Source organism: Spironucleus salmonicida, chromosome 9, assembly GCF_000497125.1.
Source record: "Spironucleus salmonicida strain ATCC 50377 chromosome 9, whole genome shotgun sequence".
NCBI lineage: Eukaryota > Fornicata > Diplomonadida > Hexamitidae > Spironucleus > Spironucleus salmonicida.
In genome coordinates this window covers 264,454-283,024 of record NC_090604.1, presented here as the reverse complement: position 1 = coordinate 283,024, position 18,571 = coordinate 264,454, and the positions used below count along the sequence as shown (strand labels likewise).

General features: G+C 37.0%; 15 protein-coding genes and 1 non-coding gene across 16 annotated transcripts; 9 read left to right on the top strand and 7 right to left on the bottom strand. All coding sequences in view use genetic code 6, as the record gives it.

Moving 5' to 3' along the window:
* Nucleotides 1-1,148: 1,148 nt before the first annotated feature.
* SS50377_28500 (Cysteine-rich membrane protein 1) lies at nucleotides 1,149-2,024 on the top strand (the record flags this gene model as incomplete). Its single annotated transcript, XM_067912263.1, has 1 exon — nucleotides 1,149-2,024. One exon carries the CDS (start codon nucleotides 1,149-1,151, stop codon nucleotides 2,022-2,024), a length of 876 nt encoding a protein of 291 aa, XP_067760320.1.
* Nucleotides 2,025-3,124: 1,100 nt separating this feature from the next.
* Nucleotides 3,125-3,424, bottom strand: SS50377_28499 (uncharacterized protein; the record flags this gene model as incomplete). The annotated part of the gene is made up of 1 exon (XM_067912262.1): nucleotides 3,125-3,424. One exon carries the CDS (start codon nucleotides 3,422-3,424, stop codon nucleotides 3,125-3,127), a length of 300 nt encoding a protein of 99 aa, XP_067760319.1.
* Nucleotides 3,425-4,858: 1,434 nt separating this feature from the next.
* SS50377_28498 (Cysteine-rich membrane protein 2) lies at nucleotides 4,859-7,024 on the bottom strand (the record flags this gene model as incomplete). The annotated part of the gene is made up of 1 exon (XM_067912261.1): nucleotides 4,859-7,024. One exon carries the CDS (start codon nucleotides 7,022-7,024, stop codon nucleotides 4,859-4,861), a length of 2,166 nt encoding a protein of 721 aa, XP_067760318.1.
* An 813-nt stretch (nucleotides 7,025-7,837) lies between these two features.
* On the bottom strand, nucleotides 7,838-8,035 carry SS50377_28497 (uncharacterized protein; the record flags this gene model as incomplete). Its single annotated transcript, XM_067912260.1, has 1 exon — nucleotides 7,838-8,035. The coding sequence occupies one exon, from the start codon at nucleotides 8,033-8,035 to the stop codon at nucleotides 7,838-7,840; it is 198 nt and encodes a 65-aa protein (XP_067760317.1).
* Nucleotides 8,036-8,843: 808 nt separating this feature from the next.
* Nucleotides 8,844-9,389, top strand: SS50377_28496 (uncharacterized protein; the record flags this gene model as incomplete). The annotated part of the gene is made up of 1 exon (XM_067912259.1): nucleotides 8,844-9,389. One exon carries the CDS (start codon nucleotides 8,844-8,846, stop codon nucleotides 9,387-9,389), a length of 546 nt encoding a protein of 181 aa, XP_067760316.1.
* Nucleotides 9,390-9,993: 604 nt separating this feature from the next.
* SS50377_28495 (uncharacterized protein) lies at nucleotides 9,994-10,776 on the bottom strand (the record flags this gene model as incomplete). The annotated part of the gene is made up of 1 exon (XM_067912258.1): nucleotides 9,994-10,776. The coding sequence occupies one exon, from the start codon at nucleotides 10,774-10,776 to the stop codon at nucleotides 9,994-9,996; it is 783 nt and encodes a 260-aa protein (XP_067760315.1).
* A 228-nt stretch (nucleotides 10,777-11,004) lies between these two features.
* Nucleotides 11,005-11,244, bottom strand: SS50377_28494 (uncharacterized protein; the record flags this gene model as incomplete). The annotated part of the gene is made up of 1 exon (XM_067912257.1): nucleotides 11,005-11,244. One exon carries the CDS (start codon nucleotides 11,242-11,244, stop codon nucleotides 11,005-11,007), a length of 240 nt encoding a protein of 79 aa, XP_067760314.1.
* Nucleotides 11,245-12,410: 1,166 nt separating this feature from the next.
* Nucleotides 12,411-12,764, bottom strand: SS50377_28493 (uncharacterized protein; the record flags this gene model as incomplete). The annotated part of the gene is made up of 1 exon (XM_067912256.1): nucleotides 12,411-12,764. The coding sequence occupies one exon, from the start codon at nucleotides 12,762-12,764 to the stop codon at nucleotides 12,411-12,413; it is 354 nt and encodes a 117-aa protein (XP_067760313.1).
* Nucleotides 12,765-12,881: 117 nt separating this feature from the next.
* On the top strand, nucleotides 12,882-13,736 carry SS50377_28492 (Cysteine-rich membrane protein 1; the record flags this gene model as incomplete). The annotated part of the gene is made up of 1 exon (XM_067912255.1): nucleotides 12,882-13,736. The coding sequence occupies one exon, from the start codon at nucleotides 12,882-12,884 to the stop codon at nucleotides 13,734-13,736; it is 855 nt and encodes a 284-aa protein (XP_067760312.1).
* A 223-nt stretch (nucleotides 13,737-13,959) lies between these two features.
* On the top strand, nucleotides 13,960-14,838 carry SS50377_28491 (uncharacterized protein; the record flags this gene model as incomplete). The annotated part of the gene is made up of 1 exon (XM_067912254.1): nucleotides 13,960-14,838. One exon carries the CDS (start codon nucleotides 13,960-13,962, stop codon nucleotides 14,836-14,838), a length of 879 nt encoding a protein of 292 aa, XP_067760311.1.
* A 24-nt stretch (nucleotides 14,839-14,862) lies between these two features.
* SS50377_28490 (uncharacterized protein) lies at nucleotides 14,863-15,093 on the top strand (the record flags this gene model as incomplete). The annotated part of the gene is made up of 1 exon (XM_067912253.1): nucleotides 14,863-15,093. One exon carries the CDS (start codon nucleotides 14,863-14,865, stop codon nucleotides 15,091-15,093), a length of 231 nt encoding a protein of 76 aa, XP_067760310.1.
* Nucleotides 15,094-15,560: 467 nt separating this feature from the next.
* Nucleotides 15,561-15,818, top strand: SS50377_28489 (uncharacterized protein; the record flags this gene model as incomplete). The annotated part of the gene is made up of 1 exon (XM_067912252.1): nucleotides 15,561-15,818. One exon carries the CDS (start codon nucleotides 15,561-15,563, stop codon nucleotides 15,816-15,818), a length of 258 nt encoding a protein of 85 aa, XP_067760309.1.
* A 485-nt stretch (nucleotides 15,819-16,303) lies between these two features.
* Nucleotides 16,304-16,534, top strand: SS50377_28488 (uncharacterized protein; the record flags this gene model as incomplete). The annotated part of the gene is made up of 1 exon (XM_067912251.1): nucleotides 16,304-16,534. The coding sequence occupies one exon, from the start codon at nucleotides 16,304-16,306 to the stop codon at nucleotides 16,532-16,534; it is 231 nt and encodes a 76-aa protein (XP_067760308.1).
* Nucleotides 16,535-17,559: 1,025 nt separating this feature from the next.
* SS50377_t20157 lies at nucleotides 17,560-17,641 on the top strand. The gene has a single exon. It is a non-coding gene; the product is annotated as a tRNA-Ser (tRNA).
* A 107-nt stretch (nucleotides 17,642-17,748) lies between these two features.
* On the top strand, nucleotides 17,749-18,015 carry SS50377_28487 (uncharacterized protein; the record flags this gene model as incomplete). Its single annotated transcript, XM_067912250.1, has 1 exon — nucleotides 17,749-18,015. The coding sequence occupies one exon, from the start codon at nucleotides 17,749-17,751 to the stop codon at nucleotides 18,013-18,015; it is 267 nt and encodes an 88-aa protein (XP_067760307.1).
* A 99-nt stretch (nucleotides 18,016-18,114) lies between these two features.
* SS50377_28486 (uncharacterized protein) lies at nucleotides 18,115-18,468 on the bottom strand (the record flags this gene model as incomplete). Its single annotated transcript, XM_067912249.1, has 1 exon — nucleotides 18,115-18,468. The coding sequence occupies one exon, from the start codon at nucleotides 18,466-18,468 to the stop codon at nucleotides 18,115-18,117; it is 354 nt and encodes a 117-aa protein (XP_067760306.1).
* Nucleotides 18,469-18,571: the final 103 nt, after the last annotated feature.

Genomic DNA, 18,571 nt, shown 5'->3' with positions numbered 1-18,571 from the left:
CCCTTTATACTTCGCGTTGCGAAATATAAAATAACTAATATTTTTAAAACCATTAAATTAACTTTACACAGGTCTGAATAGTGATTGTTAGTCTAAAACATTACAGCTTTAGAATTTTGAGAAAGCAATTGTCTCCCTTTAACGAAAAAATATATTTGATTTACCTTTCATTCTGTATTTCTTGCAGATTTAAAAATATCTTGTCAAGGCGCGTTGAGGTAGCATTCAGATTCGAATATTATGTCTTTAGAGATTGTAATTTAATTTGGCGCCCTAGCCAAATCAGACATCTTTTAGAGATGTAAAAAGGCAATTATTTCAAAATAAGTTAAATTCGGTCTTAAGGTGTTATGCTTGCTTTTACAAGTCATATTTTCCGATGGAAAATTATCTTAAAAATATTTAGAGAAATTATAAGAACCGTTGAATGTGTGATGGTATAAAAAGGTGATAGTATAAAATGTAAAACAGCACTGAAATGGCATCTCCATATTTCACGCACATACTTTTTTATGTTTTTAAATAAATATTTTAATCTTCTTCCTTCTAGCACGTTTTCTAGTCATCATTTAAGAAATGTTAATTATTGCAAGACTAGTAAGTAACCAAGACTAAAAGGAAGTTTCCGTTGGCTTTAGTTTCAAAACCGCCAATCCATTTTCAGGATAGCGATGCGATCATAACTTGCCTCGCCATTTTTAAACTAGAGTCAACAGAAAGTTGCTTTTAGTCTTGGTTACTTACTACTATAGTTTATTATAAATTCTGATTTTCCTAAGAAATTAACATGGAGTAATATAAAATACTATCAATTACTTATTTATTTTCAGATTTGGAAATGTGTGGACAAAGTATATTGAATATGAATAGAAATTGAATTAATGTATTAAGCTTTTATCATTTTAGCATATTACTCATAATAATATATATTATTCCGATTTTACAATTTAATTAATATTTAAATGCATTCAATAATTTTTTGAAATATATGTTAGATATACATATAAATTGATAAAATAATAAATGATCGCACTTTTTAAAATACAGTAATATACATTTGTTTATAATTAAATCAATATTTGTAAATCAATAGTATAAAACTCAATATATACAATATTATACATCTGTAAAAATATCTCAAACATAAAATGGCAGCGAGTGGTCAGTGTACAGGCAGTGAGAATAAGTGCAAAATAGATACGTATTGTCCTACTAGCGATGATGATATCGTTGATTGTAAGTCTTGTGCTGATAATTTAATTAATTTTAGGTATGGTTGTAATTGTGAAGACAATGTATCGACTTAACGTTGTCAATTGTGTAAAGATGGAAAATGTTCCGTTTGCATAGCTAACTATTTTTTAACCAGTGCAAAAACATGCGGGTTATGCAACAGTAACTGTAAATCTTGTGAAGAATAGGAAAACTAATGTACTACGTGCAAAGCCGGATTTATTTTAGAGACAACATCTAAAACCTGTGTAAAATCATGTTCTAATCATAAAGACTGTAATGCTTAGCATCTTGGATATTGTGATTTCTCTGTTAAACATTGCAAGCCTTGCTAAGAAGACTGTGCTTACTGTACATCTGCTACCTTTTGCTTAGAATGCGAAGGACACAAAGCAAAACCTGTTACCACTATTGACGGAAGATGTATTGAAGGTTGTAATGATATTGCTGATGGATAATTCTGCTAGGATGGAACTTCAACTTCTTGCAGTGCTTCATCTACTTCCTAGTGCAAATGTGCAAATATGTTTAGATGCGCTACATGTAATGATGATAAAACCTAATGTGCAACATGTTTAGCGGGATATACTATTAATGATCAAGGTAATTGTACTGACTGTGCATATGGATATGAACCAGTTGCTGGAATCTGTTTACCATTATCATCCTCTGGCGAAGGTTCTAATTTTTCAGGAGGGGCTGTAGCTGGAATTGTAGTAGCAGTATTGATTGTGGTGGGAGCAGTTGGTGGCGGTTTAGCTTATTATTTTGTCAAGAAGGCCAAGAAGTGATAGCCATTTTCCAGTTAGAAATATAATAGTAGGAATAGTTTACAATTTAATCTTATACTTTTTGTTCAATTTACTTCATTTCCAAGCTATTTATCTTTAATAGTATATAAAGTTACTTCATTAAATCTGAGTTTGATAAAGAATTTCAAAATATTAGCACATTTCGGTGGATATGATTTAAAATTATTTTAAAGATTAATAAATATGACTAAAAACAAAGCGCAATGAAAGAAGTAGTTAATTAGAATTAATTTTAAAGCATCTTATGCATTTTTACCATTCCATAAATTTATAGTTTTGAAGTTTTTAAATATAATAGTAAAAATATCTAATTTTATAAAATATCCTCTCGAGTAAACTTACATTATTAAATACTCAGTTTCCGTCAAATATAAATTTTAACACTTAAATTGATTGATTAGCTTCAGCAAATAAGTTTTAAATAAAAAGTAATAACACGGACTGCATATTTTTAGTATTATTAAAAAAGTAAAATTATAAATATTAACTTTATTAAGACAAATCTATAGTGTGAATTTTTATAGATCAAAGGTTAAATAATTTTAATTTCAGCTAGCAATTTTTATATTAATTCAGTAGTATCCATCATTAAGTACCACATGAAGGTTATTTAAAGATTTTTTTAAATATCAAATATTTTAAATTTGTATCGCGAACCATAAAATGCTGAAGGTTTTCTAAACCCACTAAACTGAATTTCATTTGTAACTTAATTGAACCTATCTACTAGTAGAAGGAACCCCGAACAAGGTCAACAATTAGTGGTTCCAGCATATTAAAAATTCAAAACGGCCATCCATAAAGAGGACCACAATTTTATGATTCAAAATATGAGCACAAAATATCTAACTTTTTAGAAAACCATCTCAGATAACAATTTAACTTACTCGAAGTCAAAGACCATGATTTCTGATAGGAATAGATCAATGGGGTAAGCCACAGCAGCGAAGAGCATATAAAATCATTCTTCCATTAACAGAAAAAATAGTATCTCTCATTTATTATTGAGTTTAAAAAATAAAAAAAATATTATAGAAGTAAAAAATAAAATTTATTACTAATTTTAAAATAGATTCACATCATACACCATGTTAACGTTTTGTTACTATTTAAAATAGATTCTCAACTAACTTAATGAGATCTTTTTGTTTATTGTTTTTCAAAATTCTATTAAGTAATTCTTATAAGTAAATCTTACATACCTTAGATGAAGTTGATTAGTTTTCTTACAGAATCGTGTCTAAAATAGCTATCGTGTTGTACAGTCTAACGTCACCTTATTTCTTACCCTTAAAACAGTACTCTGATAACGCTGCAACTTATTCGACCATGTCATACAATAGCCTGTCTGTTAATTTTAACGAAATATATCTCGTCATTAATATTTTACTATAATATCTAAATTTAACATTTACTATCCTCTTCAAACTTTAATAAAGACGATTGCATATTATTATAATTAGCTTGGCTGAAGTTTACTTTAGTTTAATCAATATTTTTGATAACCTCCTTGAGTAGTCCTCTAAGGTATATTATTTTTACAGAACCTATATCGCTTCTTTGTAAGTTGGTTTTGCTTCTTGATCCTTAACTACTGCTTATCAATCTGTTTTATTTATTTTAAAAATAGTTATTTTGCAATTAACCAGAAATACAAATCTCTAGCAATTGGTTAAATCTTTTTAGCAGATTCTACTTCATAATCCTTTAATAGATATTATGTTTGTTAATAGTATGTTTTATTTTTATACGTTAGTTCCTTGTTAGTTATTAGATACTTGTAATATTCTTGATTGCTTTTAAGTGCATCCGATTTGTGTTAGAAGTATTTGTTTTCATTTCCCTAAGGGAATACTTTTATCTTCTTTTTTAAGTTATTCAGTAATCTTATTCGTTCGCCTTTACTAAATTTATTTATACCTCTAGTATCATTTTATTTACGACTACTTCAATGTACACCGATTCTTTACAATTATTATCTTTAATTAAGACTTTTGCATTTGTGAAGTTCTCCATCTATTATACTTAAAAACTGACCCATATAATTTAAAATTATCAAAAATTATAATTTGATATGATAATCACTTAACCTATTTATCGAAGTTTATAAAGATCATTGGGTCTGGTTAAATAATTATACATAAAAAATTATTTTTGAATTCTCCCCTCTTCGAATAATCGTTTTCAAATAACCAACGGTTCTATTATACAATTCTATAAACTATTTCGATTCGAATTCTTAACTTCTTATCCAAGTTATACTCTATCTTCGCTTTTCCAGATGGCTCCTCATAGTTGTATTTAGTCAGTCTACAGTAGCTCACAGAATGGTAGCATAACACTATAAACTAGAATAACTACCATAAAATTTAGTCTAGCTACAAATTTCCATTAACATTCAAAATTAGCTTAGAACTGCAAATTCTCTCCTTACCATTCGCGTACCCAATTACCTGCTAATTTCATCTTGGAACTTCTATTTAACGTCTACGATCCGTTGCATCCCGTTCCAAGGGCCATTGCATGTTTTAGCAATTCGATGCACAGTATAACATTTAAGCTAGCAAAATGCTGCGGAATAACAGTTTAGCAGAGCCCCAGGACTTGATAAATTTGCAGCATTTAAATACGCCGTTACTTGCTAGCCCAATAATGCTGAAAATATCCGAATAATAGCAAGCAAGGATTGGTAATGAATAAGAAACCAACTTTCCAGATTTGTTAATCACAGATTCTCAAGTTTGCTCTCCTAAAGTATCACCATTCAACGGGGTGCCATATGCATAGTTCCAAACTTAATTCCACGTAAATTCTCACTGCATGTTGAAGTTCTGCTTCTCCACCTCCTAGTTGGCCTTCGACTTCTTCATGTACCAGAAAGCGGCACCGGCGACTCCCCCCGCAACGACCAGGACAGCGATGACGATGCCCGCAACGGCGCCGCTGGAGAGGTTGGTGCTGAGCGTCTCGCCTTGTAGGAAGCAGAATGAGCCCACGGCGGTGGCCCCGTCTGCGCAGGTGGTGCACTTTTCATTTTCTAATTTGTAGCCTGGCATGCAGGATGCGCACTTTTTACTATCCGAACTATTGCATTAGAGGCAGTTTGCAGCAGTATCGCATTTGCACGCAGTTACCTGGCTGCTGCTCCCGCAGTCCACAATCGCTTCGGCAGTGCACGCCTTGCCCTCTGCCAGTGTACCCGTGCAATCCTTCTCGCATGTTTAATTGATGCTCATGGTGTGCTAAATGGCGCAGGTATCGCACGTTTCGAGGCTTTCGGAGCACGTGGCGCACTTGGCCTCGCATTACTTGCAGGCCATATCTACCATCAGGTAGCCGTCGGCACAGGCGGAGCAGGTTTCATTTGTGGCCTTTTTGTAGCCGGTGATGCAGGTGGCGCACTTTCCTTTATCAGGAGTATCGCAGGTCGCGCAGTTCGTTGCTGTACCGCACGTGCACTGTTCCGTACTGTTTGACGTGCAAGCCGTACAGGTTTTATCCGTGGCGAAAAAGTCGTCCATGCAAAGCTTGCAGATGGCTTTATCATCATCGCAGTTCGCGCAGCCGTTGGGGCACGCTGTGCATTTTTCACTGTCTAACATAAAGCCGGGCTTGCAAGTCACACATTTGTCAACAGCATCTTTGCACGTGGTACAGTTGCTGGTGCAGTCTTTGCAGATCGTGTCGCAGATTTGGTTCGAGGCGCAGCTGCCGTCACCTGCTGTGCATGTTTTCTCGCATTTACCGCTTTACAGCGAAAAGTCAGTTTTGCACGCCGTACAGGCGTCTTTGTTAGTTGGGCAGGTTTTGCAGTTTTCGTCTCCACAGGCTACGCACTAGTTGCTTTCGATCGAAAATCCATCCTTGCAAGCTGTGCAAGCGGAACTAGAAGAGCAGGTTGTACAGTTCTCAGAGCAGGCTGTGCAAGTCTCGATAGCAGATTTTGTTTCCTTGAAAAATCCTGACAAGCATTTCTCGCAAGGAGTGTCTCCAGATGGGTCAAAATTGTTGATGCATGTTTCGCATTTGCCCATCTCACTAGGTTTACATGTTGAGCAGTTTTTGGCAGACGTACACGTGCAGGCAGTCATTTGGTTTGCAGTGCAGGCCACACACAAATTTTAACTTAAAACGTTTCCATCTTTACACGTTTGGCAGGTGTTTTCTGCTGTGCACGTTGCACAGGTCTCTGGGCATTTTGTGCAAATTTCACTCCCAGAAACGCCCCCTTTGAAAAATCCTGTCAAACAATTCTCGCAAGCAGTGCTTCCAGATTTGTCAAAGTTTCCTATACACGTTGAACATTTGCCCGTATTGGTAGTATCACATGTTTAGCAATTTTTGGCAACCTTGCACGTACAGGCAGTTGTTTAGCTTGTAGTGCAGGCTATGCACTTATTATCTTTGATAGAAAATCCATCTTCACAGGCGCTGCAAACAGAGCTAGAAGAGCAGGTTGTGCAGTTCGTAGAGCAAGCCGTGCATTTTTTAGGAATTGTAGTAGTATCCTCAAAGAACTTAGCCTTACATGTTTGGCAAGGGGTTGCTCCGCTTGGATCGTATCCGTTGATGCAAGTTTTGCATTTACTTGTATCAGTAGCGCAGGTTCCGCAGTTAACAGCGGTACTGCATGTACACGGAGCCATTTGATTAGCTACACAAGCCGTGCAGGTAGTCCCAGACATGAAATGTCCATTCGCGCAGACGTCGCATTTAGTCGGATCAGTAACATCGCAAATAGAGCAGTTCTCAGCAGACCCGCAGGTACATTTCATGGTCTACCCTGAAACGCAGGCGGTGCAGGTGGTTCCGCCTAAAACGTTCCCATTAGTGCAGGTTTGACACGTGTTCTCTGCTGTGCAGGTGGCGCACTCTTTTTTGCATGTAAGGCATGCTGTAGAAGTAGTTCCTACGTTTGATGGGCAGAAGTAACCTTCATTGCAGGAATTTTTATCGCTAGAAGAACACTAGTTTGACATTTTCATAGAAGTGAAAAGATAACTACAGTATAACTGTGAATATTACCGAGGATTGCAGTTTCGTGTTTTTCACTATTGAAGTGGAAGTGAAATATTTTATGGATAGCGTTTACTATTAAATGAGGAATTGATATTGTCCAAATAAGTATAATTTAGTAAAATTTACTTAAAGTAGTTGTAGAGAAATCGCAGTAGATTTAACAAAAGAAATGGTGATGTTATTGTTATTATAGGCATGAATGGTGTTATAATAGTTTATGCAAAGTGCGTAGTAACTTATAATCTTTAAAACACGCAAATCTTTAAATTGAGTTTATAATAGTTGTGCATACTAATATAATACTGCAAAAACTAAAAGTGAAAAAATCCATATATTATATAATACCCCTGTGATTGCAGAAATAGCAGTAAGTTTACTAAATACCCGATTGCTGGTAATAGTTGGACTTATGGGTATTTAAACATAAGTACTACTCAAACCAACTTTATGCTGACCGAAGCTAACAATATTATTCGAGTATAATAAAATAATTCATATTTTAAAATAGTAGCGAATAATTTATTCGGATACTATTTAGACTAACATAGCTGCAAAATTCAAAAATATTTATGTCATTCTAATATGCTAAATTGAAAGATTGGTGAAAATGGCTAATATGATCTCAATTACTTCTTCTCGGCTAGCCTGATACCTAAATAGGCTGACCATACCAGCCACTCCGGACCGTACCAGAGCCCGTGCTAGTATCCATGCTCGATACTCCCGAGGTATCAGAAGTTTATCCGGTACGATATTCTTCTGTTGGTATGTTTTCACTGATAGCATCCTAAATTCTAGTTTCCTACTACTAATATGTAAGTTTCTACTTACGGTTCAGTTAAGATGTAGTAATAGGTGTTGACACCACTTCTATTCAGATCCCATGTACCCCATTAATCAGCCTTGAGTCTATACATGCATTCACCTTGCAGCACAGTATGCCAGAATATTACTAAACCTTACTTTATCATTAGCTTATCTATCACATGCTTTCCTAAAGTAGCAATGCTAGCATTAACTAAATTTTAGTATTTCTATGACCTGTAGTGAGAGAGATAGGTTTGTTCACTGACTACATTATTGGGTAGGAACTTTCACTTTCTACTATCCTTATACCATCTATGATATGATCTAAGGCTTAATAACTAAATTTGTAAAATTTAAGTAATATACGTTTTAATATTTCATAGACTTAGTTGAGAATGGATAAACTTCAATTAAATGAAAAAAAGATTTTTATATATAAATATTATAATATGTTAAAATCATAACACTTTTAGGATTAAACCTGATAAGTTTTGGATAATACATACAATTTACCTTTTCATTTTCCTTTTCCTATAATATTATGTATTACCCTATTACACAGAAACTCGATAAATTAATTAATATATAACTATTATAATTAATATTAACATAATTAAAGCTTCAGTTATTGATTTTTATTTTTGTACATGTAACATATATTATATTAATCATTATTTACTTGGGAATGAGTAGTAAATATTTTACTACTTATAATTGTATTAGGAAATATTATCTAAATACTAAATAACCAACTAAATATAACTATTCAAAACTAAAACTATTAAACGCCATCCTAATACAATAAAGTAAACGGCTGTATTCAATATAGCACTGAAGCTAACCTTGGTAGCATTTCCTGCATAGAGGTAGTAATGACGCATGCAGTAGCAAAATCAAATTATTGCCTAGTTCGTGCATCAGCCAGTTGTTAGCATGTTGTGCTAACTCTATAGCCTGAAGCAGTTCCGCAAAATGCACAGCTTTCGCGAACCGATTTAAAGCTGTATACGGTATATGAATAAATTCTGCAGCTATTGCGCGCACTTGTGGTCCCAGACACTTTATCAATATTCCTAACTTTGCGAATTAAAGCCCACTGGTAATACCTAGAGTGCCTTCCAGCATCTACGCGGCATGCCGCAGCTGGATGAATCCTCAAATGCAAAATTCCAAATAGATGGCATAGTATAAATAAGTAAGCTATTAGGTAGCCGCATCATTGTCCGCTATGCCTATGCTAATAATCCTATTATTGAATACTGCTCCGCTGGCCAGACACCACGACGCAGGTGTGGTCCAGGAGCACCTAATTGCCTTATTTGTCAAACAATTTAAGAAATAAGAGATAGGCCCTGTACTGATCCATTATGCACATATTCTAATGACGATAATGTAAATGCACTAGCTGCATAGACTATCGGAACTATCTGCTCTCTAGACATTCATGAGCCCTAAATCGTTAATCTAGTGGAAGTTATAGTCTTCCTGGGGTATTTACCCAAATACTAACAATGCTGAGAATGCATAGAATGTGCTGAGAAAGGTGGAAATATCTGCTTTTTGATGAAATACATAACGGTAGGTTATCCACAGTTGGTGTGACATGGATATTAACACTATGTGCCGTCGGGGTGGACTTGCATTTACTTCCTCAAGAAAAGGAAGAAGTGATGGTGCCAGTTGTGAAGGAATACATGGCCAAAAATTCTAAGTGAACTTAAATGTTAATTAGCGATGCATTACTCTTCGCGATACTTAGCTGACAGCAGCTCGTTACGGAATACTTGAACCCACCTTACTACGTTTTAATTTGTTAGAACTATTCAGATAGTAATAGATAACCTGAGATAAAATCAGCATGAGGTCAAAGCAAGGCATCGATAGATCGATTTACCACATGTAATAAAAATAGCACCATATGAGCAATTAGTAATATATTTTAGTTCAAAAGCCTTAGCAGTTCTGCAAAACTTAACTAAACCCATGCTTTCCACGAGGTTACGTAACAGCAATGATAGTAATACTTTAAGCTATAAATTTAGAATCTGGCCTATTTCATGAAATTTAATTCACTATCTTTAGAGTGATTCTATATTGTATAGTATTATTAAATATTACAGCTTCAGTTTTGCATACATTAGTTATTTTCAGAATCGGATTGCATAATATGCATATGTAGCAGTATGACATGTTATTGTATCCTAATTTTAAAATTACCTTAAAGGTTAAGTGCGTATTCCTGCGTATGGTAAGATATCGATATTTCAAATTCATCCAAACTATAGTTACTACAACTACTATACAATAAAATTATCTCTACATAAGCAAATCTAAGGTACAACCAAACCATCCCAACCGTTATGACCTGACAAATATCATGTTAATGCATCTACACCAAAATACTCAAGCCCCCTTCTCGCCCAACATCTCCCATTCCCTAACTACTAAGACTGCACAAATCAAACACACCTAATCCCCATGAACGCTATGCACGCACTACCGCATCCAACCCGTTCCTTAAATCATCATCTTAAAGTGTCTTACACGATGCTAACTGCCCTCCCAGAATTATCGCCAAAATGCTCATTTCGACTTCAAATAGCATACAACTAAACTTTAGGAAAATGCGTATTTTCTACCCCACTCCCGCTGAAAGACTTCCAAATAACCAAATTTGCAACCTCCCGTGCGAAGCATCTGCGCGCAAGGTATGAACAGGGCATGCACCAAAGGGTAAGAAATGTTTTTGCGTAATCAGAAGGCACGCAGCGATGTGTAGCACCTATTCCTAGCGTGCACGTCCCGTTGAATATTTGAGCAGCGGCTGACTGCAACGAGGTAGCACTGCTGGTGCGGAATGCATACTTGCAACCTTACGCTGGTATTGTATTGCAAAACGGAGCATGCAGCCAGGCGGAAACTATGGCCTATTCGTAATACTTTGACAGCAGGGATCTTGCTTAACGTATCGTCTAGAGGGTGAAATGGTATTTTTTGCTGTTTTTAAACGCTACTTTGCAAAGCTTAAGTTTGAAAAGCCGTTGGCAAAGTCCCTAACTGGCCCTTAGCAGTAGAAGGCGATGGGTGTCAGTACTCAGAATATGAGTTTAATTTGATGCTAAAATTCAAAATTTCATAGTTTGTAGTCAGAATAATACATAGACTAACAAATCCCCATTGTATGAACCACATAATTAGAATTAGTAGCTTTAGAAAATTTTAAAGTTAAATATGTTGATCCAATTTATTGGTCGCATTGTCTACCAATTTAGTGGTCGCCCTTGGTGAGTAACCGTTTTGAATTTTTAAATAGGAAAAATATTTTTTCTTGGCCCCTCTCTGGGATACTATCTACTATATCAGATTTTATCATTCGCATTGCGAGTAATAAAACAATAGTCCATTTTCAAAATTCAAATATTCTGTGTGCACCTTCTCGATGGTGACTTACTACTTGCTTACTATTTGATTTCTTCAAACATGTTTTCCTTGTAGTCTATATTTATATTGATACTAACATTATTCTTTTACTTTTGGTAATTGGATTTATTCAATGTGATATTTTTATAATACATCGTTTGATAGATTATTCAAGACTCTGGTATGAGATTTATCCTTGAACTCATTTAATTGTAAATTTTACTATTTAATTGTATTGTATATTAGTTAAAACTTTTATAATTGGTTTAATCTAATTAATTTATTAGAATAAATTATTTAGTATTTGTTTTATTACATTTATTATATATAAGCGATATCTAACTATATTCGTTTTTGTATTACTTAATATTCATATTTAGATCATTGCATTATAGTTTTGATTTATTATTTTATATACTTGATTTACTATTTTAAAAGCTTTACTTTTATAAAATCAAAAACATATTCTAGTATCTGTAATAGATCTTATTTGAATTATTATATTTTTTGAATTTATAATTTTATCTTGTTTGAATATTACTTCTCTGTCATGGCTGATAAAGGTTTGTTAATAACATCTAAATATAAAAACACCAGTTATGTATTTTAAAAAATACGATATTAAAAATTAAAATATAATTATGAATTTGATATATTCGATTTGGGCGACCCAATGGAAATACAATCTCTAAAGAGATCATATTTCCCTTGACCTGCTCACGCTGAGGGTGGTTAGCAAGATTATTTAATATGGAAGACACAAACTATTTTTAAAAATGACTTGTTTTAAGTATCGAAGCTTTCTTTTTTAAAAATTATATAAACACTGATATGCTTGTAGAGTAGTAGGTATACTAGCAAATATATGAAATATGATTATGAAATATGTAATTGAATGATATAAATTCTTTCTCAATTTAATGAAATGATGTTTCGTATTTCAATATGGCTTTTCATATTTTTGCTAAGCATACTTAGCACTGAGTTCGGTTACTTACCTATTTCATTATCCCGAGCACCGAACCTAGCTGATAACGCGGTTAGAGCCAGCCTGAAGTCAAGACGGGCAGTAAAACTACTGCAGCGCGGCCCAGACCAACTTCCAGGAGGTTGCCTAGCTCAATGAGGCCCTTGAGGGGATACCTTGCGTAAATTCTTAGGAGCATGCTAGGCTGTCTGGGAAGCGCACTTATTTCTTAACATCGTTGGGCGTGGTAAGAGCCCCCAAAGCCGGAGTGCTGCCGTGCAGAGTGAGCTTTCGGGAGGTGTTTTGCGGTGTACCTGCATATCCCAGTTCCCTGCTCCAAGGCCCTCTCGGTGCACCGCGCTGATACCAGTACGCATGGTAGCCTCATGCAGTTCCGGTCCAGGGCTCCATTCGGAGACGTAGCATATCTACATAAACAAGCAATAAACACTGGAAAAACTGTTCTCACAAATATATACTTTATAGATATAAATACGTTATTCCATTTTTAGTTTATGCATATAATAACTTCTATACCATATCAAGCAATATTCAATAAATTCGAAACTGGTAAGTTATTCTATACCACGGTTATTCTACTATAATACGTGCATCCATTCAAAATGCCCGACGCCGGAACATGTAGTAGATCGAGCACCAAATGCAAGGCAGGATATTACTGCCCGACTGTAGAGGATACTGAAGTGAGCTGCATCGCTTGCTCCGATGACATAAAACTCGGCTAAGGCTGCTACTGTGTGAGCAATACAGTTAATACCCATTGTAGAGAGTGCACAAATAATACGTGCTCAAAATGCATCCCAGGAAGTTTTCTAGATGGGGATGGGTGCACTATATGCTCAAAAGGGTGCGGCAAGTGTAAGAGCTCTGATAAGTGCGACGCTTGCGCTGAGGGGTACACCATGGAAAAGAATATATGCGTTAGAGTTTGCAATTCTTTATAAGACTGTGAACAAGAACGCATGACCTTCTGCAACTTGTCAGCAAATCGCTGTGAGCCATGCGAGTAAAATTGTCTTTTTTGCTCCTCAAAAACAGTGTGCAACTTCTGTACTCCAGGCGCTTATACTACTACGATAGACGGAAAGTGCACGGCCAGCTGCAATAGCCTCCAAGATGGATAATACTGCAAGAATGGAGTTCCCACATTGTGCGCGGAAGGGCTTGATTCGGCCTGCAGATGCGGAGCGGTTAGAAGCTGTGCCTCCTGTAATGATAAAAAGACTGCCTGCGAGACATGTTTGCCCAATACAGTGAAGGCGAAAGACGGTACGTGCAGTGAATGTGCGGAAGGGTATGAAATTCTAGCTGGAATGTGCTGGGCCAAGTAGGACGCAGGCTAGCAGAATAAAATAGGTGGTGGTGCGATTGCCGGCATTATCATAGGGGTATTGGTGGTTGCTGGTGCAGTTGGTGGCGGCTTGGCATACTACTTCATCAAGAAGGCCAGGAAGTGATAGAATTTGGCATAATATGGCTAGATGGCCGCAGGTGCTATTTAGCGATCCGGGAGCGGAGGTCGTACGGATTTGAGCAGCAGACGTGGGGAATAAGGGAAAGTGGAAATTATCGTACTGGGTACAACTGTGCTCCGGAGAGACATAAATATCCTGCTAGCGGGCTGGCACCGCTAGATATCGATCACACCTTGCCTTGTATCTGGCTTTGCATCCTTTGCACATGCTGCTGTTGGGATAGCCGACCGCACAGGGCGAGTGCTGGCCGTCAGTGGACTCATATTGTCGTCATAGGGTGTCATATTCAATCTAATACGTTAGTGTCTAATATTAATTGGAGCGGAATTTTAATTTTGGTATCTAGTTTATATAATATGCAGGATACTAATCGCATCATGAGCTTAGCTCTGGATACCCAACCTAGTCCCAACTTAGCAAAATAGAAAAACATGAAAACCAATTTGCGCTCTTTAGGAGAATCATGCTACAGTTCCTCAGTTCGAAACAGAAGACCACCCGCAAGCTGTAAGGCACTGCAAAACCATGCTAGGTCGGTCATATCTGCCAGTCACCCGCGTAGGCTCTAAGAGCTGCGTCCCGTGCACCTACGACACGAAGCTGGACCTGGGATGGTATGCCGACGACAGGGAGACAGTAGACGGCAAGAAATACGGATTCGCTGCCTGGGCTGAGGGCCCTCCTGGGCCTTTCTAGACAGAATCCCGTACACCGCATGCGCACAACCTTACATAATATACATTCTGGTGGAATGAAGGGGAGCCCAAAATAGTATATTCGATTGTTCGACGTATCGAGAGTGCTGAGCAAATGGCGCAAAGGCATGCTATGCCGCTCCAACGAAGTGCTGCGCCTGTGCGAGTCAAAATGTTATGTTTACGCTTCTGTTGCATTTTGCAATTCCCGCGATGACAACGGCTACAGTACCACCATACACGGTGACGGAACCGCGAACTGCAACTCTTTTTAGGAGGGAGGACCAACTACTTATCTGGAAGGTATTTCCCCCGCATGTGAGTGCGATGCCGCAGAAAAGGCACTTCCTGCAGCGACGGTCAGGACGGCGGCAAGGGAGGTTTGCTGAATGTCCTTATGGAGATGAGGAGAAATGTGCAGAGGACGATAAAATAATAGCGGGTATGTGCTGGAAGATTTAGAGGGATACTTAGGTGAATCTAATAGGTCGTGGGCGATTTCTGGCCGTGTGGTTCGCGTGTTGGGAGTAATTGGAGTTGTTGGGTAAGGTTAGCGTACTACTATATTAACAGCTATGCAACTAATCCCTCGGTAATTGTTAGAAATTTCACGATTTACGAACAACTTTGCTAGCAGTCTGTGAGTGTATTTAGCGTCTAGGCGTAGCACGTAAAATGCAGGTACCTGGACTGTGGTATATATTGCACTAGATGAATTAAGTAGCAGTGAAATGTGCTTACTTTAATATTCTAGCAGAAAGCTCTCCTTGTCTTAGGTTAACATAGTAAACATCTCAGGGAGCTAGTTTTCTAGCTACTGTACCGAATGCATACAGGGTGAAACAAGATTCTAGACTAAGTGGATATGCGCCAGGTGGGCATTACCAGACAGTAATACGATAGTAATTGTATGCCAGTGGGCTCTTCAGGTGGATAAATTTGATTCGCTCGTGATTCTACCAAGCATTATCAATAAGCTGGTGCCATCAAATAACTTTAGTAGATTCTCTCGGTAAGAGAATCGTTGTTCAAGCCCAACCAATGTCAGGCACTCGCCCAGGCAAGTAATACGCAATTTTCATTTTTCTGGCTATTATATTCATATACCTATATGGATATTTAGTTTGTTACGAAATCTTGCATAAGCAACCTGCCTGCCATCATGCACTTCGTATCCTGCTTACCATTGCATGCAACGCATTACGCTTCCGTGTGCTTCAAGATTAAAATAAGGGTGGCCGATCGTCAAACAAGCGAATAGTGCCTATCCCATCATGTAATATTTGGGTTCTTTGGCTGCTAATTAGTATGCGTGATCGAGAAGAGAATAGTAAAATATACCCTTGTCATGTTGAACTTTAGAGATTGAAAGTGCTAGCCACCAGCACATAAAATCAAAAATTCGTATGAAGTAATACGCGCTTATAGCATGGATATAGAATAATGAAGAAATACCTTGCATCCTTAATTTGCTGTAAGTTGCGTAATAATGCTGCAGGGCTTTCTCATAGGGTCCGGGCTCTGCCATAATAACTAAATAGGTAGCTTGGAGCCAACTGTAGTTCTCTCTGGAGGCACCTAACAAGTTAAGTTTTAATACTAAATCTGGACATTATTAAATATTAATCGTTTACATCTGCAGCTGCCTAGCGCAGGATTGCTATAAACCTTGTTTAATTTAGGAAATCTAGCAATGTAATTTATATATAATAATATTTTTTTGTATTTTTACTTAAATTTTTTTTGCGACTTCAGCAAGGTGAATTTAATAGTAAAACTAACCAAGAAAAAAATAAAGCATAAACCAGTCATAACCATATAATTAACAATATCAGCTCATTGAAGTTATTGAGAATGACGTTCCACGCTGCTGGAATGTACCTACACCGCGAGATGAACCTGTAGCACCACAGTTCATGCATAAACTTAAGTCATGACGCTAGGCACACCACGAGGCGTGTGATCCCGTTTTCCATCGCCAAACCGTTCTTCGAGGCCCACTCCAAGATGAAAGTGGAGCTATACGGGCTGGGCGAGCGGTTAGAGTGGCTGGACGGCCAGCTGGCGCTAGGGTAAGATGTATGACTTCATGTGATTGGCGTTTTTGGATATTGCCCTTTTATTCTTGTATATTAATATACTAATACATTAAGGACGTAACTTTTCACGTTAGGAACATCTAAATATAATTTTATATATCAATGCATACTATTATAAACGGATATACCTGAACTGCAAGTAGAGACGCAAATCACAAATTTAGCGAAACAATCAGCGCATTCTTCCAAAGCTGCCATCAGACTATGCACAACATACCCAACCCACTCCTACCGCACATAATCCTACAATATTTTTAGCTTTAACCTTTTTCTTATAAACCCAACCCTTCAATCATTTCACTCAACGAAAACCCCTTCCACATCTTCAATTCCAAAATACTATTATATAATTATTATACATTAATAATCATAATTTTCTGCAAATGCCCAAAACCATAAAACTTCCTTACTGATACGTCACGTATTTTAACGACAAATTACCGCTCTTAATACCACAACAACACTATAATTTACTACAAAACGATCCTTTATATCAGAAACAGAACACCGCCAAAATTTAATCCTAAATTACCGCAAATGCTCCCAGCGCAATATTAGCAAAAACACACCAAAATTTTGTCACCGCACCACCTTAAAATTAGCAGCAATTTTACGACCCATTTTGCAAATTCCTAAGAATGCGAATTGGCTTTTCCAGTTAATTTGAAGGTGCGAAAAGCCCAGAATTTGAGCAATTAATGTCTTTAGCGGCGTTAACTTTTCACGTCGAGCTGCTTGGAAATAGATTTTTAAAGGTATAGTTTGGGTCTAGGAGGAGTTAATTTGGCATCACTTTCAGGTTTAATATCGTTATAATGTATAATAAATCAGAAACGCACTGACTCATGTGTTGGAGTGGCGAAAGTATCCTGGGGTTCTACTATATTGTGCTTGCCAAGCATAATGCGGCGTAATCAGGTAATGGGAGTCAGGCGCACAGCTTCCGTGCCAAATTTTCATTTTGGTAAGCTGGGAAAATTATACATTGCCCTACAACTGCTCGTATTCTATGACACTTTGGCCGAGTGGTTAAGGCGAAAGACTAGAAATCTTTTGCACGTTGTGCGCATGGGTTCAAATCCCATAGGTGTCGAATTTTTCGGAGCCAGGCAAAAAGATTGTCATATTGGATGTATTATGAAAAAACATGTAATCATACAGTATTACTTATTTACGTTATTACCACACTCCGCGAATACAATGGCGGAGGTGGAGTACGAGAAGAGGCAGCTGGACTACACCAGGGTCTACTTCAAGAAGTTCTACCGGCCGTTATACTCCACACTAGCAAGGTAGAGCACGTCCTTCGAGGCGGTGTCTACGCAGAAGCCGATCTCTGAGATGTACCCCCTGCCGGACCTGCCGGTACGTAAGGTCACAAGGTCTCCACAAAGAAGCATCGCGCGGTCGGAGCAGATGCTGAAGCTGGGGCTCGTCAGGCCCAGCATGCAGTTCGTGTTGAAGTGAATTAGTTTTACGAAAATTTAAAATAGCATTAAATTAACCTGATATTATATGAATATAATAAAAATATATAAAATTTACGCACAATACATTTTTGATATATCATTATTATATATTGAAAACATGATTTGCTAATACAGCGAATTATAGCGCTAATTCTATATTTTCAAATTCCTGCATACCATAACTACCTAAATCCCCTAAACTTATCTCTTTCTGACCTGTAAACTAGCCTATGAGAACTGAATCGCTTGCTGCGCCACCATATCCAAATGTTTCTACGGCAAATAAATTTTATTATTATTATATAATTAAATACAAATTTAAAAAGAAACGAATTTCCACTCCACTTTTCATAACTGCCTTTTCAACTTTAGCTTCATTCTGCTATTTCCATGTATACTTTTCCTCAGCGCCCTACTCTATTTCGCATGACTCTACCGCACAAGAAACCATTCCGCTCCACTTTCCACTTCTTTTTACTCGCAAATTTCACATTTTCCCTCCAAAAATGCATTTTCTACGAGTTTCTGCAAACAAAATTTCTACCACTTTTTCT